A 25,130-nucleotide genomic window follows, 5' to 3' on the forward strand; every position below is an offset into this window, starting at 1 on the left:
TTATGAAAGTTACTTTTTATAGAAATGTTACTATCTCAAGCGATCAGTAGTGGTTGGAATATAGTTAATTAAGCAGTTAATGAGTCTGACAGGTTCAGAGGAGGAAGACTTGAAAGCATCTTAATGATGACACAAGGAGATGTATAGACATGTCATGTAGATAGATAGGAGAAATCTTACATTCTGGGTGATAAAAGTATTGACCTGTTTTCTCGGCCTTGTAAATGCAGTCTTGCTGTAAATATCTGTATTCATTTTCTGTTGTTTCTTTCTTTAATTATTTCTTTATTCATGTGTCATGTCTGTCTTTGATTCTTATGGTGTTTTGTGGTGGTCTTTTTCCTCTGTGTTGTTTTATTTCAATTTGGAGTAGGTTGCCAACCTCAAAGCTTTTCTTCGGGTTCAAGTACCTCCCGAGTACCACAGTGGTAATCTAATAGGCAAAGTATGTATCACTTAAAATCTGTTTTCTGTTGAATAGATATGCCATGTTTTTACTGAGTTTCTATACTTGTAAAAATGTATAAGGATAATTTAAGGATAGAGCTTGGCAGGGTCTTTGTCTTTCCTTCACGGTGATTGGAATATGTGGTCCTTGCTGAGCTAGATCCCACGCATTTAGAATGTTTGTCTTGTGAAAATCTCTCCTTACATAAAAATAGGGCATATATTCAACTTTAAAAGAGAAAGTATTTTTTAGAAATTTATAATATCTTAGTCATTTGTATTGCAAGATGTCACAGAAAACAGTGGTGAAAACCATAATACTGGAGACAATGGTGAATTAAACTCCCTGAATGCTCAGTAGTTTGTGACTTGAGTGAATGCAGTTCATTTTCTGTTCCCGTGTTTTGCTTCTAACTGCTTTGTAAGATAGGGTAAGCACTCTTAATACTCCTGAATGAGTGGCAAAGTGAATAGCATGGCTCAAGAAAAATAATTGTTTGATTAGCTAGGCTCTGCAGATTTTACTCAAAATTATTTATTTGGAAAAAAACACCTTTAATTCTAGTGTAGCACCTCTGTCACAAAGTGACAGTTGCACTGGAATAACTGTACTAATACAATTTAAAAAAAAACCCTGTTTATGTTACTGAGGTCAACAGTTCACTTTTAACAGCATTAGCAAAATATTTAGAAGAGTATTTTAAGACAAAAATCACTTTATATTTGGCCTGTGTTGCCTAGAGCCTAAGAATGGCTTATGTGGGCCTCACTCTTTCAGCCCTTCATGGCTATCTGCTTAATTCCTTTAACCATTTATGCTGAAGAACAGGTTCCTCTCTCAACTTACTTACAGTTGTTTCCTGGGTTGGTTTTTTTAATGTTTTTAAACTTTTGTCTCATTTTGTGGTACAAAATGTTATGATTGAATACAAAAGTTTCATTGCTAGCATACTGGGCATACATTAGTTGCTGGAAGATGAGCTGTTGAGAGGTTGTTTGTTTTTTTTAATTTACTCTACTTGGCTGTAATTTTTAACTTAAAAATTTCTCAAAATCAAACAAAATAGCTTAGCTACTAATCTTGAAATTAACCAACTCAACATACAGCCTTTTAAAGCTATAAAGTTATAATTCTGTTACAATTAGAATCATAGAATCATAGAATAGATTGAGTTGGAAAAGACCTCCAAGATAATCAAGTCAGAAATCATAATTTATAGATTTTAATCTATAGATTATAATTTATATATATTTGCAGCTAGAATTGCTGTATATGTTACTTCATATATATCTAAGCCGTGTATTCATTATCTTAAAAAGCAATAGTTGGTGTATGACAAGACAGTATTTTTAAAATTATTAGCTTTTGGTGTCAGAGACCAGCATCTTAAGCAGAAGATCAGAAGAAGCAAGGGTGATATTTTCAACCACCTCTAACTCTTGTTAGCATAAGAAAAGTAGATGGACTGCTTTTTATGTAATGAAGACAAGAAAGACTCTCTTAAAGGCCAGACAGTCTATATGAAGCAGTTTAATAGTTTATTATTTGTAATATTGAATAGAAGCAGCTAGAAAATTAGAGCTGATTGCTTTTCAGACAAGGTGATGTGCTCAAATATGTGCAGGGTTCCTGACTTCTGCACACAAAAATGTGTTTGTTATGTATAAAAATGTGGGGTTAATTGCAGAGATTTCACTGTGCAGAGAGATAAGAAAGCTAAGTCAAGTAGATGATATGTTGGCTGGATAAGATTAATACAGTGTTTCATGTGTGCCATTCAACTTCTATCTGAAAATTGCTTTGCTTTTTCAGTAGATAACTGCGGCTCTCTTTCCATCACAGGATTCATCACACTTTCACATTGGATGTTTGGGTTTTTTTTCATTTCAGAAAGAGCTAATTTGCTGTTACAGGTTTAAGAATAGAGTTTATACACAAGCAGCTTTTGCATTGCTCTGAAGTTAGTATTTATTTGAATAAACCTGGGACTAAATTGTTTCAACATAATGGTAGTTTGGTTTGCATTTTTTCTGACTTTTTTAGCAGGAAATAAAGATAACTATCCAACATATAATTATATTGGTACTACAATGTAGTACAAATATGTACTACAATGTAGTACAAATATGTAGTCAAATAGAATGTACTATTGGGTTTGTAAGGAGGAAATGTGACTCGACACAAATGCAGATCAGCAACAGGATGCACTGATACAGTTTTTTATCTGTACTTTTAGTAACTGTGTGGCCTCCATTTTTAAGTTCCTATGAAGACTTTACTTCTGTTGTCTAGTTTATTAATATAGATAAAAATGTGCCATCTTCATATCCGTTCTTTTCATCACCTCAGCATTCTCCAGTTGTTCAAGGTGACTTCAAATGGCTATGGCTTTTCTGCAGGCTTAGACAATATGAAAAAATGAAAGGTATGGTTTGGCTGTACCTTGTTCAGTGCCTTGGTCTCTCCAAGGTGGTGGTGGAAGGGCATTTAGTAGTAGGTGATTGTGGTAGATGTATCATACTGATCCATGCTGCAGTGCTCCTGTCTAGTTACTCTGAAATGTAAAGTTTACTTTTCTTCTAAACAGCAGAGAGTTCTCATAGCTCAAATGGGATACAGGTGCTTCTACTAGCTGTGGAAAACTTCACAATGGTCTGGGTTTTTGGGTCTTTCTTAGGAGCTGAAGACTCTGAACTTGTAGGTTTTGGGCTCTGAAGGGCATTTCCTGTGTCCTCTCCCATTTCAGCCCCTTGACCATGTTTACATGTTTTATATGATGTATTAAGGTTTTTTGGGTTTTAATTCTAGAATTTTGTGTTACAAGTACTCCATGTGTTACAGAGTGTTTCCAACTTTTGGTTTAGGTTGGTTTGGTGTTTGATGTAGCATGAAGCAGATGTTTTGTAGGCTTTTCTGGATTAAACATCTCTATAAAGTCCTTCCAATGCCTGTGTTTCTCTGTTTCTCTCTTTGTGGGGAGCTCTGCATCATATCTTTCTTAGCACAGAGTGAGCCTAGAGGATGCAAGTAGATCTCTGACCCAAAAAATTTGGAAACAGAAGGTTAGCTGGTAACAGACCCTATTAGGATTTGTGTGTCACGTTAAAAAAAAAAAAAATTGAACAGTTTTGTTGTAGTGTTCCTTAACAGACCTGGTCTCTTATCCATCACCCTTATAATTCTTAATTTGTAATTTGTAATTCTTTCACAGAAATTTCCTTTTAATGCTTGCAAATCTTGTGTTAAACAGTGCATTAAAACTTCATAGTGCACCAGCACTACTATAGTTGTTTTTTTCTGACAGCAAAAGATTCTGTGTACACACAAGTGTATTTCCACTTTCATTTGTTTTCTAAACTCTACCTGTTTTTATTTTAGGCTTCCAGTGGCAACTATTATTTTATTCCATACATTGTCACACCTTGTGCTGACTATTTATGCTGTGAAAGCGATGCCCAACGAAGAGCTTCTGAGTACATGCAGCCCAGCTGGGACAATATCCTGGGGCCACTTTGTGTCCCACTGGTGGACAAGTTTCTCAGCCTTCTCAAGGATGTTCATGTTACGTCATGGTAATGTTACAACACATACATTTCAGGAACCTTTGATAGTCTCTTTTTAATGTTATGGAAAAAAGATACAGAATTTCTATTAGTACTCTTTTTTTTTTTTTTAAATTTTTTCACTGTGCTTAATATAGTGGTAAAAGAAGCTGCTAACTTTACTGCTTTCTGTATTCCTGTCCTGCAGCTGTTGCAGTTAACTAACCATGTTATGCTAGAATTTGATTTATGGTTACTTTCCAATAAGCACAGGCAGTCCATGGATAAGATAAAGTGCTTAAGTTTAAATTACAGTGGATAAGGTTGTAATAGGAGATAAGTTCATAGCTTCTTTATAGAGCTCAAAGCCAAACACTGTCTCTTTCTGTCACTGAATAAAATATATATATATGGTAGCAATGGGCAATCAAATATAACTTTCATGTCTTAGTTTTATTTTTAAAAAGTAACATTTTCATATCACCTAATAAATGGGATGTTGTTTAGCTGCTTCTACAAGGGACTGTTGGAGTTTTGAGAATTGGGGTTGAAGAAGGAGGTCTCTCTCCACTGCTCACCCTGTACTCTGCAGCTAGTCTTGTTTTGTGTAAATTTTTGGAAAACACTGGGAGAGACTGAGCTTCTTAGATTTTAATTTTCCTAGTGTCTGAAACATAAGGTAATGCTGAGGGCCTTCCAGTTTCTTTCTGTTTCCCCACTGCCATCTCACCCAAGTGAAAGGCTTGCCTAAAAACTTCCCTTTCTCATGTGGTCCCACTCTTGGGATCCCATGAGTGACCCTGCTGTGACATCCCACCCTGAAGTGGAGGGGAGCACCCAAGATTCCTGGGTGCTCATGGTTGAAAGGAATGACAAAAGTCAGAGGGTCTGCAAAAGCTTAGAAAGTAAACTACACACTTGGCATGGAAATTGGTGTGGTAGTCCCTGACCTCCTAGTACAAGCACATGGCAGTGGGGTTTGGATAAAGGGATAGAGTGAAAGGAAAGAGATGAACTAAAGAGAGGGAGAGAAAAGGAAAGAAAGAAAGAAAGAGATCACCCATCCTGGCTCCAGTGTCAGTCCAGCTGGGGTGTCCAGAGTCCTGGGGTGCACATGCAGAGCAAGCACCCTGGACCTTGTTGGGGGACCTTTTTATAGATAAGTTTATTTTTAAAGATAAGCACAGTTGGCCCTGGTAGTAATAAATTTTGGAACAATTTAGTGTTTGTGTCATTGTGAAATGATGCTCTGAGCACCAGCTGTCCAAAGTTGCTTTGTCTCTGACAGTTACAACCAGGGCTGTGGGTTATTTTGGGTTTGATAATTGCATTGTGAAATCCTACAGTAAAACCTCTTTTCTCTTTCCCATTTTCAGGCTGAAGTGCCTGAAAGAGGCTTTCATACAGCTGCAGAATTAGGCACTGTTGTAGTAGATCCCTGTGAAGAGGTAGATGTAGTTAGATGATATTCCTGCCAAAAGGTTGAATAAATTTGAAGAGGTGGAGGTGAAGCATTCTATCATTCTTGAAAGTGAGACTCTCATTCTTAAGTCGTTTGGTTACTTTTGAAAACTATTAGCCAGTATCACCATTTGGTTTGGGCAGCACAAGAAGGACTAATTATCATTAGCCTGGTAGAAGGCAATGCTGGATAGAAACCTGACATTGGATCATCCATAGTGAATTAGGCTTAACCTCCAGTGACAGTAAAGCAACTGTTGAAAGCTTTCCTGTAGCACTTGTTGTCACCTTGCTGCTCTGATTATAAACACATATATGTCAGGCTTAGGTGTAGGGTTTATACTAAGCAAGGTAGAATGCTTTGCAAAACTCATTTGTAAAGAAAGGGACTGTATGCACTTGAGTATGTCAGATGACATCTGCTGACTTCTGAACTACAGACTCCATAACCTACTCCAGATAAACTTACTCCTGAGTAGTTTGTCCAGGCTATTTCTACCTGCCATACTGGTAATATAAATATGATTTTTTATTCTACAAAAGCTCTGGTGTTGTATTGCACACTGATGTTTTTGTAAATAAGATGCACTTACTGGAGGCTTTTAGATAGATCCTGCCCACATTATGTATTATGTTCATCAAAGAGATTGCAACTAAATCAGCTTTTGGTGGCTTTTGGTTTTGTTTTAGTTTCTTTTGTTTGCAAGCCTCTTTCCTCCTTTCAGAATAAAGTAACATACCTCCTACTTACATCACACTGGTCTTTCTGTGTCTCTTTATTATCCCAGTTACTGCCTTCTTTATGGTATAGAGGCAAAGTACCATGTCTGTCAAGGTCAGTAATGGGGCAAAGAAATGCCCTAGTTTTCCTGTGTTGATAAAATTCCCCCACAGTCCTGGTTACAAAGATATTGATAGAGTGCCCCACAGTCTGAGGTGAGGCAAGATGGAATATTTATAAGTAGGTAATGAAAAATCTGGAGACATTTGATGTGCACCTTACTCTGAGGAAATGTTACTTTTAATTAGAAATAGATTTCAGAAGAAATATCCAACACTCTTCTTCCCATATGTCTGTCTTTCATTTCTTTAGTACCTATTATAAAGAAACGCTGCTAAATGACATTAGAAAAGCTAGAGAGAAATACCAAGGAGATGAACTGGCTAAGGAGCTAGCCAGAATTAAACTTCGTATGGATAATACCGAAGTGCTGACTTCTGACATCGTCATAAACCTGCTGCTTTCCTACAGAGATATTCAGGTATGTGCCTAAAGACTAAGGAAGATTATTTCACCTTTGGACTTTGTCTCGTGTTTGTTCTTCTGTACTTCATTGTTTGTTGAACAGTGATTCAAAGCTGACACTAAATCGGCACAATTGTTGCATTATTTCAGAGTTTGACTTGTCTGTTGAGCAACATAAGGGACTAGAGACTCTTACTTATTTTGCCTATGAACAAAAGACACAGATTGGGTGACTTCCCAAGGTCTCTTCCATTGTTTTTAGTAATCTTTAACTTCCTTTAAAAAAAAAAAAAGAAAAAGAAAAAATTCTTACTTTGCCCTTCCTTCCCTTTCCTCCCTCCCCACCAAAGTCAGATGCATTTAGAAATGAAGAAAATGCATTTGATGTGACCACTATATTGGCCAGAGATACCCAAATGGAGAACTATCATTTAAAAAAACACTTAATTTGCTTTTGAAATATAACTACACCTTTTTTTTTCTCGTATTTATTTTTTAAGTAAGTTTTTTAAATAAGCCTGCATGCTGTCTTTCCAAACTGACAGACTGTGTGTTTGTCATCCCTTTTAAAATACAGTTCCAACCATTCTAAAGAATTTTTTTATTTCATCAGGAGTTAAGTTGGTTATTTCATAAGTATAAATGTGTTGTGAGAGCAGTGGGTGACCACATCGTCCAGCATTACCCAGCTTTGCGTTCTGAGATGCACATTTTCCTTCAGCCCTTTATCCAAATTCACTTTGATTGTCTCTGGTGATCATTTGCATTCTTTTGAAAGGTCTGCCTTGAGAAACGTACTCATCTCAAAATATGTTTTGAACAAACAGATTAAGTAAGGTGAGGCCATGTGAGATGTCAGTAAACCAGCCTCCTCAGCAACCTCTGAGAAGTCACAGTGATGTACAATGGGGTGACATATCACAGAGTGAACTGTGCTCGAGTCGGCGATGACCTGATGAAATGTCGTTCATCAAAAGCTCTTAATGAGGCCTGAAAGAGCCAGACTCATCCCCTCTGCTTCCTGGTGCTGGGAGTGCAGTCGATCAAACTGGCTAGAGGCATTCAGTAATCTGGGCAGTGGTGTTGTGGTGAGGAAGAGGCAAGAAACAGAACAGTCACCTGAGAAACTGTTTTAACAATTATGATGCATTTTAGCTTTGTGATACTTTCCTCTGCTTTCGTGTCTTCTATTTTCATTCTTTTTTTTTTTTTTTTAAATTTCAGGACTATGATGCTATGGTGAAGCTGGTAGAAACACTGGAAATGCTTCCTACCTGTGATCTGGCTGATCAACACAACATTAAATTTCATTATGCTTTTGCATTGAATCGGTGAGGATCATTGATTGAGCTTGATCTTTAAAAAGAATGAACTGTGTTTACATTTAATATTCTATTATTAATATTCTATCAATTTCAGCATATAGAACAGCATTAATGTTATTCAGTACGACTGATTGAGCCTACCAGGAACAAAACACATTCTGTGCAAAACAGAACTAGCAGCTGTATCTGACCCTGCAGAATGTTAATGTGTGCTTAATTTCATTAAGAAGTATAAGTGATCATAATCAACAGAGAAAGTAATTAAGAGAGAAAGTAATTAATTTATCTCCTCTTGGACTCTGTAACTGAGTTCTGTTGGCAATGAATCTCACTTGGCATCGTCAACTCAGTTACTTCAGTGCTGCACAGAGCCAGTGATACGGCAGACAAGGGGCACAGGATTGAGGCTTCTGGGTGCCTTGAGGCCAGGCTGGTACATCAGGTCAATCTGGTACAAGGCCAATCTGAACAACAGTTGTGTGTAGGTCTGGGTTAAGAAGTTGTGCTAAGGGACAGGGATGTTTTACTTTAGACCATTCCAGCCTTGCTGTATGACATCTGGCTCAGAACCAGCCTAGGTCTGACCTGGCTTGGGTCATAAGCAAAGCAAGCCTGGGCCTGTCTGCTGAGTATTGTGCAGAAATGTACTAAAGCACTTCCTATGTAGGAAAGGCAGACATTTTCATGCTGATTTCTGTACTCAGATTCACATGGTAAGTTTTTAATTTGTCATCTCTCATGTCTCTTATCAGAGGCTAATAATGGATGTTTACAATGACAGGCTTGTGCTTGTTTCCAAGCTTGGGCTGTCTGAATACATCATCCTCTGGATGCTTGTTCAGGAGTCCTAGGGAGCAAAAGACCATTCCTGTTCAAGTGTCTTCAGCTTTGCATGTGGCACGCAAACAGAGCAGAGAGTGCTCTCTTCTGTACAGACATGGGCTGGTTTAAGACATTGTTCCTTTTTACCTCCTAGCTGAGTTTTAGGTCTGATTGTATCTTAATTTAGGCATAGAATGGAACACATCTTTAGGTATAAGTTCAACCAAAATGTGCAACGTGAATATTTTCAATATTTGTATTCACAGCTTTAGTATGCTGTGTAATTGAGGACTGGGTGTTTCAGGTGTTGATGGCCTTTTGCTTCTGTCCATGGGTACACTTTGACTGGGAAGCACGCATTGTGTAAGGACTATCTTCTAATTGGCCTTATTTACCATAACTGCAGTTTCCAAGTTCTGGAAGCTTACAAAGAAACCAAAGGGTATGCCAAATTCTGTTCAAAACAGTAGATTATAAACCCAAACCCAGCCATAGTGTGAGGCCAGAGCTGTGAAAACTTCAGTCTCTTTCCAAGGCACTTCTGTCTTCTCTTATAATAAAGATGAGGACAGCTGCAGTCACTATTACTTAACTCAGCATGCTGTGTTTTAACAAGCAACATATTCCAATACAATAATAAAAAAAGGCAATTAGCAAGTGAAGGGCATAACAGGGTGCAAGTAGAAAATCACTGGTAATTGTGAATAATAGCAGCCATAGGAAATTATTCCCATTGATAAACACTGGGGTATTTAAAATGTTCTGTTCTGTGATTACTCAGATTTAGTGAAAAACACATTGTGGGGCTCCTCATTTTATATGATTGGCTTGCATGAAGCACTTGAAGTGTATATGAGGAGGAAAAAAAAGCAAAACAGCTTGGTTTTCTTCACTGTCATATATATTTTCAGGCTTGCAAATTTTGTTCTTGTCTCAAAGCTCAATTTAAGGTCTTTTTTTTCCCATTCAGTATTTCAAATATTGAAAGTTCTGCAGTCAAATTGCATCCTCAGGGAAATGTGTCTTAACTCAAAAGTTAGTTTCAGGTTTTAAATCAGAATGCAAGGGCAATAACTAATAAAATTAGTTTATTATTAATTTATTAATTATATCTCATTAATGTAAACAAAGATATTGTACATTATGATAATTAAACACAGTAGCATATGTGAAGACCAGTCATTTTATGAAAGGTGGTATTTATACTAACAGAGTAAGTTGTCTCACTGACAATTCTGCAATGTGACAGTGAGGTCAGGGGTTTTTTAAATTATTGATAGCTGCTTCAAGGCTAAAATCAGAAGATAAACAAGGTTCATATAGAAACAGTGGGAAAAACCCCAGGTTATTGTTTCTGAGTATTTGTATGGGAAACATTGTCACAATTGCTTGTTTTGCTTTGATTTCTTCCCCTGTGCATTGCCCTTCAAGAAATCTGTTTGCTTATAGAGGACCTAAAAATAATCAGATCAATAAGTCAACATGAAATATAAAGGAAACAAAGGTGGATTCCCTTAAGTGAATACTTTTAATTGATATAAGAGTTTTCTATAGTATATAGTCCTCTCCAGATAGATGGATGGAAACAAACCATACAGGGGAACATGTGAGCAAAAAGCTGAAAAAGGAAAGATTATACCACCTGTTACCTACAGAGTGAGCTAGTTGTTGTCCTGGTGAAATCCATGAAATCCATTCCCAGTAACTTTGTTGGACAAAGGTTTGGTTCACTGAGTGTAGTTCTGGTTCCTTAACCATGCCAGTTCTCCAAAGCTGCTAAAAGCAGCCTGTGAAGCAGGAAGATTTTTTGGTTTAGGGATGTTTAAAACTAAGCTTCCTTACAATGACTGGAGTGAAGGACTCAAGAGAAGAGAATAGATTTGAGAGGGAAGAAAGAAGCCATGAAATAAAAAAAATAAAAAAAAAGGAAAAAGATAATTTGGGATTTACTGTGTGCTCCATGTGTTATTCTAGGTGATAGGCTGTGATATAACTATGATGTCTAGATGATGTTTGAGAGCTGGGGGTGAGAAACAGTATAAGGATGTCCATACTGGCTCAAGGCATAGTTCTTTCTAGCTAGATTCTTATCTCTGAGAGTGGTCAATAGCACATATTTGGAAAGAGTATGAAGACAGGAAAAGGCATTGTGGCAAATCTGCCTAAATATTCCAACTACTTCCATCCACTTGTGGCTCAGCAGCTTCCTGGTAATTTTTGTGCTTGTCAAGAAAATCTGGAAAGAGAAAAAGAGGACAGCTCTGTAACATCAATAGCTATAGAGGATGCTGTGAGTATAATGCAGGAGAAGAGTATGAGCACATCCTTTAGGTCTTGATGCTTCGTCGTGCATTTGTTCCCCATGGAAACAAGCAGACATGTCTCAGCAGCAGAGAGTACCTCTGGATTCTACATCCGACCCACAGTTCCGGTGACTGAAGTTGCGAAGTTGCGGAACAGCAGCAGGTTTCTGAGAGGGGGAGCAGAGCGTGGAGATGTGGGGATGAGGCAGGAAGAGACAGAAAAAATTGTATCATAACTGAGAGGTAGAAAGTTTTTAAAAATGTACTGAGTTTTTTGGAAGAAGTGATATTTCTTCATTTTACAACTTTCCCATTGCTTCAGAGGAAAGTGTTAGAGTTGAATACCTCTCATTATGAATAAGAATGTTTGACTTCAGCCTTAGGCTAGGACAAAATATGGCAGCAGGATGGGGTTGGAGAGCAGCAAATCAGAACACGTGATACAAAACTGAAGTTGCAGGTTAATTTGATCACCCCTCAGTTCTCCTTGTTCATTTGTATTTGTATTTATATGCATATGCTTAAAAATGTATATTTATTATGTGCTACGCTGTTTTCATCAGGTTTGTAGCCCTACAGAGTGATACAGAGAAGTAAAAGAGAAGAGGAAAATCGGGCAGGACAGGGAGAGAGATACAAGTGGCTTGTGTAGACCAGGGTGAGAAGATTTTCTGTGGTTGAAGAAACATGGTAGAGTAAGCAAACAGATAGATCATGTGGCAACACTGCAGTGAGCAAACTAGCAAATGGGCAAGCAAACCAGTGAGTGCTTTCTGGAGGATACAAGTTCTCAGGCAAAACTAAACTGGCAGCAGAACACTGGGACTAATGTAGAGGAAGTGAATGGAGGTGCCCTGTGGGACAACTTTTTTTTAGGAAAAAAAATCTCTACTGAGTGATTTCTGTCTGAAAAACCTTCATTTGAATTTTTTCTCCTAATCCTAATAGTTTAGTTTCTTTTTAAATATAGCTTAAAACTGCACACAGTACCAAAGATAAGTGTGCTGGCTATTTGCAAAAGACATCATGGTGGTTTAAATCTTGACTCTTTGTTCATTTCCTTGTAATTCCTAGCATTTTCTCTGGGGGAATGTTGGCAATACTTTATTGAGCACTAGGATATTTTCTTAATTGCCCTAGTTTTAGAAGTTACTTGCAGATCTCTTCCTTCACTGGCAGTAGCTTTTGCAGTTATCATGTTCAGATAATATAGACTGATTTTTCTCCGTTTGGTTTCTGTGCAAGTTTTCACATGGCAAGGTTTGTAGGGAGAGAACTAAAAATGTGCTAACAAAGAAAACAGCGAGGGAAAAATAGTATTATGAGCAATTCTTCGAAGGCATGTGCTTTGTTTTAATACAGTTGCTAAATAAATTGAAGTAGTAGTCTTTTTTTTTTCCCTAGGTCTTTGACAATAAAAATATATTTTAAAAGGTAAAACTATATTTTGAAAGAATTCTCAGATTGTGATTAATGATTTTAAAAATGACTTCCCCCAAACCCAGATAAACTATGAAATGTAGCTCATATTTTTTCTGGGTGTGTATGCAGACTTCTTAAAGGTAGGGTGCATCTTATCCCAGATGTGGAGAGGCTAACAGATTGTGTGTTAAAGAGCACCATTGAAAAATGCCTATTTAGAAATTATATTTCATTCCTCAGGTGAACTGTTTGTGTCATATCATGAGGGACATTTGTATTTCAGTGTAAGCTGGCTTGTAACTAAACAGCAGTAAAATGAATTAGCAGGGTCCTTTATTTAGTGGTCTTTTGGGATTCTGCTCTGGCTTATAAAACTTCTTAGGGAATTTGCTTTGCAGAATCAGTCTCTCCTGATGCACCAACTTACTCCATAAATAGAATGTTTTCTACCTTCCTTCTCATGCCTGTACATCATCATATACAGTAATTCGGCTTTCCCTGTTCAGAGAGGCTGTGGCATCTCCATCCTTGGGGGTTTAATAGATTCAGCTTTTCAGACAAAGCCAAGCCTGCCATGTTCTAGATCTGGGAGATGGACCTGCTCTGAGAAGGAGATTCTATTAGATGACCTCCAGAAGTGTCTTCCAACATGCATTTTTGTGATTTGTTCTACTGTGGCTTTAAATGGGGGCTGGGGAGCAGGGAAAAGTGAATATAGTTGAGATAGGGTAAAAAAAAATAGCAGTGCTACAGCCATGAGGGTTTAAAGTAATCTCTTCTACTCTATTGATACTGTTCCAAGTCACCTTGAAACAAATTATAAACTGTCAGGCATACAGATCTGACAAAGTGTGGGGTCTGAAATAAGAAATGAAAATCTGTCTTGGTCGAGCATAACATGCTCTGCATATAATCCAACAGTACATTTTCATAGCAACTTAGAGAAATTGCCTAAATTACGTGGTCTTTCTGTTGGATTTTTCCCTTGGTTTGGCCTCTCTTTTTGGATTTAGAAAGTGATAATTGTTCCTAAATTTGTAAATTACTGTAATCGGTATGCTGGGCTTGTATTGCCCAATGGGCATCAAATTCTGCTGCTGTGAAAAACAAGAGTTTAATATAAAGATACCTAAACTGTTTTTTGTTTGGTAATATCCTGTTGGATGAGTTTATACTTATCATGTGCTGAATTTTGTTGAATTTAATTATTTTTAATGATAATTTTTTTCCTTATAAGTGATAAAAGTTTTGCATTTTGAATCCTCTAAGCACACTGGTTTTTCAGGGCTTGGTCTTTTGAAATGCTGCTACTATTGTATTTGGTGTGTACAGGTTCATCCTTTGACCAGAAATGTTAATCTGCACAGTGTCCCATTTTAAGCAGTCTTGCTTTGTGTGTTGTATTTACCTTTAAAGTTATGTTTTTTTCAGTAAGTACATAACATCCCTTAAATTAACATTAATAATTATCCTGTTCTCCTACAAGGCAAGTTGAGTCAAGGTTTGTCTTGGATGTGAAGCAGTAATTTTAAGGTTTTCTGTGCTGAAGTGCTCTAATTTAGGTATTAGTTGTGCATTTCTTGTTTTCAGCAAAATCTTGAACACATGCCAACTTCTGTGATCACATTACACAAGACCAGGGAGCTGCTGGACTTTCATTTTAGGTCCTAATTTTGTTCTAAGCGCTGTTTTCTCAAATTTCTCTGACTTCATATTAACAATAGTAGAACTTCTGTACTCTTAGTGAAAGAATCTGCTTTGTTCAGACAGGTTTTGTTAGGGCACGCTGACCTGTGCGATGGATTTACCTCCACGCTTTTTAACTTCTCTTTATTTCTTGTAAAACTGAAAAAAGATTCTAATTTTCTCCTTGTGTGCTCATTAGGGAAGACTGGTATTAAGGTCAAAACAGTTAATCTGAAGAAAAAGTACTTTAAAAAATATTCAAGCAGTTGCTGTGAAAGTTCATACTCTACCAGTGACATCAAAGGCAGGATAAAGCCTGCACAACTAGCTACAAATCTGTTTAATCTTATTAGATGTTCTCTGTCACATAACATGCACAGAAGCCTGGATTTTGCTACAGATGTGTTGTTACTGGTATTACTGCATCAGCTGGTTACCTGAGGAACTGAGCTACTTCACAGTAAATATTAATCCTTTTGGGGCATGCAAGTAATAAATTTACCAGAAGCCATTATCTGCTACTGGTATTGCTGACAAAGTAGTCATAGTCCTTGTAAGCCTGGTCATGGATACCTAGGTAGGGACTGGAAAATTGTAAACAGTTCTGAAAAAGGGTTGGTAAATATTTTAAATCTCTCTAGTGATTAAAAAAAGTCTTGAAGAGGCTATTAAACTCTTAAGCTGTGTTTGCATTACTCTTGCAAATAGACATTTTTGTTTGTTCTAAGTGACTTTTTGCAGTAAATATTGAATTCTAACTTAGAAAAACAGCAAGGTAAATGGAGGCAAATAGTCTGATTATTTAATAATAATAAGGAATGGAAATGTTATTTAATCACTGTTTTCTTACTGATACCATCGTTAAATATTTTTCAAAAGAAGCTGTATAACAGCTGTTTGTTATCCAAATCTTTTTTACTCTGAATAGTTTTTGATGAAAGAAATATGGTTCAGTTTCACCCTTTTATTCTTGTTGTAGTTTGAAGGCTCCATATTGAGCTACATCATTCTTTTGACTAAAATTGGTTTAAATGAGTTTCTTCTGGTCTTAGTTGGTATTTCCTGCTATTGTTTCTGGATCAAGATTACAAATCTTGGAAATAGCTGAATTATCTGTCAGGTTGAATGCTCAATATGGCCATTTTTGCTAAGTATATTGTCAGGAACAAACACTTTATCATTACAGGATGTGTAGGGTCTTGTCTGCTTGTGTGAAGAGGAATCAAGTAGATGGCAGATTTTTCTCACAGAGGAGTTCTGAGCTTAAATCAGTTCTTATATAAGCTAGAAGTAGAGCCCCATGATAGAAGAATACATTTGGTTTTACCAGTCAACCAACAATCACACATCAGTCTAAATAAAGTCATCTCTATATATAGTCAAGTCTGTATATAGTAATGATGGATTGGTTGTGGGATAGATGTGGGATAATGTTATTCCCCCATCTTGCAGTTACTGTTTCAGATCTGAACTCATTTATTTTATTCTCTGTGTTTGATTTCAGAAGAAATAATGCAGGTGACAGAGAGAAGGCACTGCAAGTTATGCTTCAAGTTCTGCAGACATGTGATCACCCTGCTCCAGATATGTTTTGCTTATGTGGGAGGATCTACAAGGATATGTTTCTTGATTCTGATTGTAAAGATACCAGTAGTCGAGATCGTGCCATTGAATGGTAACAGAAAAAAAAACCACAAAAATATCTATTTTAAAACAGTTCCAGACTTTTATAAATGGTTTTGAAAAGCAGGGCTGTTAGAAGATCAGTTGTTCTACTTATGTCTGTTTTTCAGGGTCCTGACTGCCAGATCTTTGGATACATATTTCCTTGCTTCTTTTTATAAACCATCATGGATATAGAATGATGCACTTAATTTATTGGAGTGATGATGATTCACCTATTTCTTTGTAGGGAATATATAGAATTAATCTGCTTCAAGGCCAAAATTAAGTATGAGTGAGATCATGTGATTTACATTGGTCCTCTGTGCAAGAATGTTTTCTGTGCTGGATCCCCAGGAAATGCAATGATCTGTATATATGGAAAAATATTGATTGATAAACTGTAGTATGAATCTTCTTAAGACGATAAGACATGAATATGCACTCATTTAGGTATGCTTGTGTTATCATACAAACTACTGCTGAGTACAAGAATGTTAACAACGTGGGTTTGTCCTGTAACTGTGAAATATTCCCCCCTCTCTCTGTTCTCCCCCATATAAGCTTCAGGGGGGTCTCTTCATCCTGCACCAGCTGGTGCCGTGCATTCAGCCTTGATCAGCTGTGTCTCAGTTACCTTTAAGGACTATGAAACTTCAAAACAAATTGCAGCCTTTTTTTAAAAGTTGCACTGAAGACTAATATTTTCACTGCTTTTCTTATATCAGTAATATAAAGTAATATAATTAGGTTCTATTGCATTCAAGACTTTTGTAGTAACCAATTCATTTTACTGTCACAAAACTACCCAAGCTGACAGGACATAAAGCTAAGCAGAAGTTTTTCTTTCTCACCCTAAGGTAAAAAGCTGCTTTCTTTCAAGTGCTCTTTGCAGAATACCATTGGTGCCAACAAGCCATATAGTCCTTACAGTAAATTAATAGCTTAAAATACCTACCAAAACTTTGCAGTATTTCAGTTCTTCTAAACAGTGAGATGTGAGTTCTTGACTCTTCTCTGCAGGTATCGCAAAGGATTTGAACTGCAGTCAACTCTGTATTCTGGAATTAACCTCGCAGTTTTGCTGCTTGTTGCAGGGCAACAGTTTGAAAGCTCAATGGAACTGAGAAAAATAGGTAAATATCCACACAGTGCCACAGACAAGTTTTCTGCCTCTCTCCCTGTGAAGAAAACAAGATACTTACAACGATTGGTTGCATAGAGAAAAAGGTGGTTCAGGCTTTTTAGTGGTGTGTCCTGCATGGCAGTCTAAAACACAGAGATCTTGAAGGACCATTTTCCTTCTTGCTGCCTTGGAGCAGCTTTCTAGTAATGTGGCCCATCTAAAGGGACCCAGAGACTGGAAAAGAACAGAGAAGGACCAACTTCAGTGCTGTCTGTGAGCTGCCTTTACTGCACCACAGACATTATCCCACTGCACAGCCAACAGGGGGCAAACACAGGAAGAGACAGTGTGGCCCAGTTCTCCTCAGGGATGCCAGGGAAGGATCCACAGAGTTTCTGTTATTGAATTGAGATCCACAGGAAGTAACACCTGGAAGGATCTACTAGGACAGTTACTGGTTGTCTGCCTATAGTCACATCTTCCACTAAAACACACCACTGTACATCTACAAAGAAATCATATGATAGAAACAGATATGCAGTTCTTCTGAGGAAGATAATACTTGAACTTTATATTTGGAATCAGATCCTGTCTGAAATGCATGTTTGAACCTTAAAGGTTAAAAATGCAGACGTGGCTTTAAATCATTCCCCTGACCTTACTCTGGGGGTGGATCCTCTAGCCATGGATCTCTTGCAGAAAATGCAGATCCTGATGATGAATATTTGTGCATCTTACACTGAGAATCAGGAGGCAGATAAGCCCAGACAGATAGCACAAGATGTTTTTTAACACTGTGTGTAGGAGGAGTTCTGACTGTCTGAACTGTATTGGGGGTGTTGTTTGCAGATCCAGCCTCTGTGTTGGCCAATGTTGTTTTCTGGGGAAAGCTCACTCCATTTTATTTTCATCAATAATGCTTAATTAAGTCTTTAAATAGTCTTTTACTGATAGACATCAGTAAAAACACTATTTAGTGTTTTACTGATAGAAAAATATGGTTTTTAATTGAAATTTTACAGGTGTACGGTTAAACAGTTTATTGGGAAGAAAAGGAAGCCTAGAAAAAATGAACAATTACTGGGATGTGGGACAGTTCTTCAGTGTGAGCATGCTGGCTAATGATGTTGGTAAAGCAGTACAAGCAGCAGAGAAACTTTTTAAGCTGAAACCTCCAGTGTGGTATGTGGTAGAAGGCTGTAGCTCAAGTACACAACTATGGGGAAATACACAAAATTGAAAAACATTGTCACATAGATAACTGGATTTTTCCATCATAGATTGTTTGCAACTCTTACTTCATACTCTGTTCTTATATTATGGGAAGGAAGGGGGAAGGTAAGAAATTAAGTTGCCCATCATTGTTGGATTTATATCCTATTGAGGAACATCTTTTATAAGAAAGAGTTTGGAAATTAGTAATGATTCCTGTGAAGCAATTGTGAAAAGATTGTGAAAAAATTGCTTTCAGAATTTAGCTAGCTGCTCCCCCACCATCTTCTAGCTTACTATATCCTGTCTAATCACCATGTAACTCTTTTGTAAAAAGCTATTGTTGGTGAACATCCATGTGAGCTTATGACTTAAGGTTTTATCTAAACTTGCTATTCTTTCCAGAAATCTGTAAAAATCAACACTATAATTTCCATTACGATAGCTTTTAAAGCACATTTAATTTAGCAGTTAATAATTTTTATGTCCAAGTCAGTTAAGTGGTTTTAGAATCTGGTCAAATTTTGTTTTCTCTCTGTTAACTCACTAATTAAATATGTTCTAGGTACTTGAAATCATTAGTTCAGAATCTGATGTTAATTCAGCGTTTCAAGAAGCTCACCACAGAACATTCTCCCAGACAAGAAAGACTGACTTTCTGGCTAGATATAATTTTTGAGGCAACGAAAGAAACAACTAATGGACTGAGATTTCCAGTAAGATGTTATGTCCAAATAAGTGTTGTATGTTTTGTGTTTCTGGATAGGATATTACAAGAACTGGAAGGCTGTAAACACAATGCTTAAAAACTTAACTGCCTGTTATTTTATCGCATGAACCAAAACCCTGTATTCTGCTAATCTTTATGCTATAAAAAAATTTAACATCCTTAAAATATTCTAAGAAATACTTTTAAGTCTTCTATAACAAATTGTGATAATACTCTTCTGTTGTACATAAGAACACAGATTTTTTCCTGCCTTGTCTTGCCCTTCTGTCTCCCTTGAAAATTTTTTAGGCCTGACATCAAGATTACACATTGCCTACATCAGAGCATCTGAAGCTACTGTGGCATATTAGCTGCTGGCTTATTAAGGAAAAATGCTCTCTCTCTTCAGGTTTTGGTGATAGAACCAACTAAAGTTTACCAGCCTGCCTATGTTTCAATCAACAATGAAGCAGATGAGAGATCTCTGTCTCTGTGGCATGTCTCTCCCCCCGAAATGGTAAAACTGCCAGCAGATGTGTTAAGTGTACTGTGATTCACTGTGCATAAAGTTACTTTTTTACATCTAGATTTTGGAGTACTTCACAATAATTTAAAGTTTGCTACATTTCTATGAAGCACAAGCCTCAGTATATCTTTTGTGCAGACATGAAAGTTGACATTTTACAGAGAAATTAAAAGTAGGAAATGTGTTTAGAAGTCAGATGATTTTGACCTCTAGTTGCGATTTAACTTTTCTTGACCATGTCTCTTAGAATTGCTTGGGTTATTTAGTCTGCTCATAATATTTCTTATTAAAATTGTGTGATTTTTATTAAGATGCAGCTCGAAGTTAGATTAAAAGTATAGATAAAGTCCAGTATTGTGTTTAATATTTCAGACATTTTAAACTTTTACGGTTATAGTATTGGAAACTAGAAAAAATGTCAGCCTGTGACAAGTAAGTGTCAAGAAATAAAATATTTGGTTTCTTGGACTATTGGATAAGGCACAGGGAATTAGGAAGGAGTAGGCACAGTTATGGACAGTGTAAGCTCTTAAAAATGAGAAATAATTTCAGTTTAAATTGAAAGACTTGAAATCTGCAATATATTTTGCTACCCTTTCTTAATATCAGAGCAACACAGGTGAAGAATAGACTGAAAACGTAGAGAGGCAAAGTGTGGAAAAGAACGTGTTGGAGTAAGACGAGACCACATAATTACCTGGGTCTGTGAACAGTTTTTCCAGTACACTGTTCTACTCCATTGTTTCAGGTGAATGTGTCTGACACACCTTTGCTTTATGGAACAAATTTTTAGTGCATATCTGGCATTGCTAAATAAAATGCAGCTGTTAGCTATGGTTTTGTGGAGAGCTACAATCTTGGACACAGGCTGTCCTTCCTCTGTTTTGCCCTCCAGTGTGCTCCCTGGGCCAAAGCTGCTGGCTTGAGACCTCCTAGGGAGGTTTATGAGTATGCTTTTCCCTTTGAGCCTAGATAAGAGTAGGGCATAGTCTGCTCCATGTTTAATGTGAAATATCGATGTATTAAGTCAAAACACAATGTTTGCTAAATTGTACTTTGCAATTTATTCTTCAAATTTAATTTTACAAGAGGAAATACAGGCATTATTTCCACTCTGTGCTGTTTATATTAATTTTTTTCTCAAGTGAGTAAAACAGCAATGTGTGTATAATTTCTTTACCCATAGATCAATCTTATTTCAAACTGGGAGGAGCAGAAAGAAAGAAAAAGAGTCGTGTTGGAAGAACATTCTTTTGCTTACCATGCTGTGACTTTGTTTTCAGTACTAACTCAAGGTTAAACTGTGGTTGATTGTAGCTCTTTGTTCTTTACAGAAACAGATTCATGAATGGAATTTTACAGCTGCTTCCATTAGAGGAATAAGGTTGGTATGTCAGAAAACAGTTGTGTCTTTTTGTACATATTTTGTATTTCCTTAAGTGGGAAATCTGGATTCTACCTTAAATCTCTGCTTTGCATTGCCATTGTAAGAGCTTGTTCTGTCCAACCTGCCTTGAAATGTCAACACAGAAGAGTTTCTGTGCAAGGGCAGAGCTGTACGTTTCTCCAGGAATACTCATCTAAGAGGAGTGTGTGGACATGTGTATTCTCTGGTAGACTTCCCTGTTTTCAATCATATAACTGTTTTTTATATATTTTTCTAAACTTTTCAGTGAAGTTATTGCCACTTCTGCGTTTAAAAACTTGGAGGACAGAAGGAAAGAAGCCCTTAGCTCTTCTCACTTCCTTCCATAAGTGAAAGAAGATTTTGTTTGTTTTCCTTTAAGGAAAGGAAACCATGTTATCTACTTTCTGTTTGGAATTCAGAAATGCTTCTGATATGGCTTTAGCTCATTCTAGCCAAAACTTGGATTGTTAGCGAAATATTAAACGAGGCGTGGACGTAGTTTGTGCTAAGCACAGAAAAGAGTTCTTGAGCTGAAGGAGACTACTAGTTGAGTTTCTCAAGGACTAGCCTTTAAATAGTTAAAATCGTTCCATTTTGTGATGCCTCCATTAATGGAAACAATAGGCATGAGTAAATGGGTCAAAATATTAGTGCCAAAGAAGATTAAGTACAGCAGATTATCACATAGAAAATCAGGATTGTTCTGAGAGGATAGAAAATGTTTGCATTTGTTATTAACAACTACAAAATACATGACTACACTTAGAAGCTGCCTTATATATCTTAAGTTGGGCCACTTTGCTGCCAGAAAGGTGAGAGACAGACAGGAGAGAAAACAAAATGAAACCTGTTTGTTCTCTGTCTGAATTATGCAGGCTGCAGCTAAGAGCCAGAGGAGCTGTAAGTACAGGGAACACAAGGTGGGCTTTTGTCTTCTCTCTGAGTTCCTGAGTCCACATTGGTGGATCTGGCCTTTCTTGGGACATAAATGGCTGTTGCCTGGGGCTGCTTGTGTGAGTGCATAACCCTAAGTGCTTGAAAAAGTTTCTGATTCAAGTACAGGCATAAATTCAGATAGCTAATGAGTTCTGTCTTTCTGAAAGTAAAGGACTTCTAGGCTATAATCTTAACCCAAAACACCTGAGTTTTAGGTCCCAGGTTTGTCTTCCCTGAAACTGTGTAATTTGCCTAAGCAAATAAGCTCAGTGAAGAAGTATTTCTCTTGATAATGTGAGTGGTGGTTGTTGTGAAAGCCTACAGTTGTGGATTTGGACGTAGATTCTACCAGAACTCCAGTACTGATTTTCTTCTTAAAAGAAACAGAATTAGGTTTAAATGAATTTTATGTGATATTTTATTCTACCACTTCAATGCAAGTGGATGGAAAGTTGTCATTACTGAAGTTTATGGAGCTGATTAAGCATAACTCAGTATGAAGTTTCTGTGCCATATTAATTACCTTCAGTCAACACAATGTACAGAAATTAATCTTTGAGAAAGATAATTTTAATCAAATGGAAGCAAGCAACTCATTTCATTTGCTTTGATTTTTAATCACTTCTGGGGATTACAAAGCTCAAAGAGGCAGTCTGTTTTAAACTTAGCGGAATTGGATGTTTGCTTTGTATGTGCCAACTTAAAACTTCCATACTTCTGAAATTGCATTAGTTTTAGGGGACAAAAGTGTTCCCATATGCTCTATCAAAACCCTTAAATTGTATTTATGCTAAACAGCTCATCTTACATACCACATACATGGCACTGTTTGTAATGCAGTATTGTTACTTAGTGTTTCATCTATTCTGTATTTGGCCTTGGAAGAATCATCTTGCTTTGTCACTTAGTTCTCATGTCAGGTATGCGTCTTGTTAGACTAGAAACCACTGTACCAGAATGAAACTACAGAATGGCACAGTGTGTTTTCACATATTTCTAAAAAAGTCTTCTGGCAAAATTCTCATGTTTTGAAACATTTTCCATGTAGCCCTTAATGACGCTTCAACAAGTTGGTCACGTAACATGCAGCAACTTTACTATAGTCTACTGTCATTTTACCTAACTGGCTCAACACAGGATAACCGAAATCGAAGAGTTTGACTTAACAGATCGTGCAAGAATCCAAGAAATTTTATTAATTTGATGGAAAAAAATACCTTTAATAAGCATAACGACTTGGCATGATGTAGCATAATACTGAAGTGCAAGGGTTTGGAATAAGAGATTGATTTGTAGATTTACTTTCAGATTAGTATTGTGTTTTGACACTTCACTTTTCAGTGCATTTAGATGGGATATATATAACCCTGGCAAGACAGGATATGCAATAAATAATCCCTTTGTCAGAATTATTGCTGCAGTTTGGATTAAATATTGGTCATGCCAAGTTATTGTTTATCAGTAGTAAGGCCATAAAAAGTATACACTGAGGAAGATCTGCTAACTGTAGGTGTTTCTCAGTTCAGTTTTAATGTAGGAGCAATGGAATAAAAACTGAAGTACTTTTCAAGCTTAAAAGAAAGGCTTTCTGGATAGCTAAATTAGTGTCAAAACAATTCGCTTTCTATTGAGGTGTCATCAAATACCAAGAAATCTGACAGAACTGTGGAAAAATGGAAGTGGAGGTGAACAACAAACTGACCTCAATACACTTCAGATAAACCAGTGTTTTACTGAAGTGAGCAGTAGTTTATTTATCAATATATGGAGGTAGCATTACAGAATATGTAAACAACTCAAAACTCCTAGTTATAAGGAAAATACATATAATTGCATGCTGCCTCTCTGAGGTAATTAACTGTGAAAAAGATGATTCTTAAGTGCTTGTAATTCAAAAAAGTTAACTTACTTATTCTAACAGTTACATCCAAAAATAATACTTTTTTAACATGAATTTTACAGCATTTCCAAGTTTGATGAACGATGTTGTTTTCTATATGTCCATGACAACTCTGATGACTTCCAGATCTACTTTTCTACTGAAATCCAGTGTAGTAGGTGAGTTCAGTTTGTGTGAGTGTTGCATGCCTGATCTATGTTCTAAGCAGAACTGATTTAGTAAAGATTGAAAGAGGACATTTTTGCTTGACAAAATAATTATTTGTTTTTTCACTTATTTTCTCTCAGTGAAGAAGCAATGAGCTGAACTCAGTGATGAGAACAATGTCCCATTGCACTTGCCTGATTCTGATTAGTTTATCTACAAGTCATTAGGTCTGAGTAAAGGCTTACCTAGTTTATTCTAATTTATAGCTGTTATCTTATTTTCGTGTATCTTGGCCATATCATGTGAGGTTCTGCTTTGTTTTAGTTTCCCTTAGGTGCCTGTTCAGTTTGATTTAAGAGCAACTAGATATAATAAAAAATTCTAACTTGTATCACAGATCTGTGTTACTGTTGCACCTGTATTAAAGTATTTACTGATCATATGTTGTCTCTAAACAGTAAGCAGGCTAGCTGAATTTCAGGCCTAAATCTTTACAGACCAAATTCTTCCTTATAACTGATATTTGTGTATAAACCTTCTGAATGACGTAGGAGTGAGTTGTTAATGCACTTAGTATTTGGAGTTGAATGGTATATTCACTTTTACTGCAGTAATTATTATTTATGTATTACATGGAACAAACTGAGATTAAAGAAAATTACTAGCTTTGTACAGTGTGTTGCATAAAAGATAGGAAACACTAAAATAATGTTACCTCCTCAGCCTTAATTCGGCATTGCAATTTGTGTTATGAAACATGGTTGCATTTTTTTATGCCTTATTCAGTGCATAACAGGAGTCTGTTTCAGAGATGTCTCTCTGTTAGTCAGTGAAACAGATGTGAATGTTTTATAATAATTTTTAATAATTGTACCATTTGTTACAGAATTTGGAAAACAGCTAGTGGCTTAGGCAGGGAACTAGAGGAAAAACGTTCATGTACTTAAGGATCTCCACCCCAGAGAACTAGAAATTAGTTAAAACTCTATTCTTCTAAACATGTTACTACTTTTATACTTTTGGCTTTCTGAATGTCTGATAAGAAACCACAACATCTGATTTTCAGAAATGCTGAGTAATCACACTTGCAACCAAAAGTGTACAGCAGAAGTATTTGAGTAATTGAGTATTGGATCTACCAAGATTTTACTATGCAATTACAATAACAAGCAACTGCTGAGCTCTGCCACAGCAAATAAAACGATTTGATGAATAATGAGAGGTTTCAGTGGTTTTTTGATGCTCTTCC

At 36.7% G+C, this 25,130-nt stretch overlaps 1 protein-coding gene across 4 annotated transcripts in view; it reads left to right on the top strand.

Annotated features, from left to right (window-relative positions):
- MAP3K15 (mitogen-activated protein kinase kinase kinase 15) overlaps nucleotides 1-25,130 on the top strand; it is an 81,858-nt gene that overhangs the window by 34,026 nt on the left and 22,702 nt on the right. For 2 of the 4 annotated variants that reach the window (XM_027886736.1, XM_027886737.1), the window contains 11 exons: nucleotides 374-445; nucleotides 3,827-4,020; nucleotides 6,545-6,713; nucleotides 7,922-8,028; nucleotides 15,760-15,930; nucleotides 16,941-17,053; nucleotides 18,066-18,225; nucleotides 18,821-18,971; nucleotides 19,374-19,481; nucleotides 20,825-20,874; nucleotides 23,797-23,892. In XM_027886736.1, coding sequence (XP_027742537.1) covers nucleotides 374-445; nucleotides 3,827-4,020; nucleotides 6,545-6,713; nucleotides 7,922-8,028; nucleotides 15,760-15,930; nucleotides 16,941-17,053; nucleotides 18,066-18,225; nucleotides 18,821-18,971; nucleotides 19,374-19,481; nucleotides 20,825-20,874; nucleotides 23,797-23,892 — 1,391 coding nt within the window. The remainder of the gene's footprint in view (nucleotides 1-373; nucleotides 446-3,826; nucleotides 4,021-6,544; nucleotides 6,714-7,921; nucleotides 8,029-15,759; nucleotides 15,931-16,940; nucleotides 17,054-18,065; nucleotides 18,226-18,820; nucleotides 18,972-19,373; nucleotides 19,482-20,824; nucleotides 20,875-23,796; nucleotides 23,893-25,130) is intronic. The other 2 variants (XM_027886735.1, XM_027886738.1) reach the window with 1 other exon arrangement.

Source organism: Empidonax traillii, unplaced genomic scaffold (assembly GCF_003031625.1).
Source record: "Empidonax traillii isolate 1590-97213 ecotype Southwest subspecies unplaced genomic scaffold, ASM303162v1 scaffold194:size798623, whole genome shotgun sequence".
Taxonomy (NCBI): domain Eukaryota; kingdom Metazoa; phylum Chordata; class Aves; order Passeriformes; family Tyrannidae; genus Empidonax; species Empidonax traillii.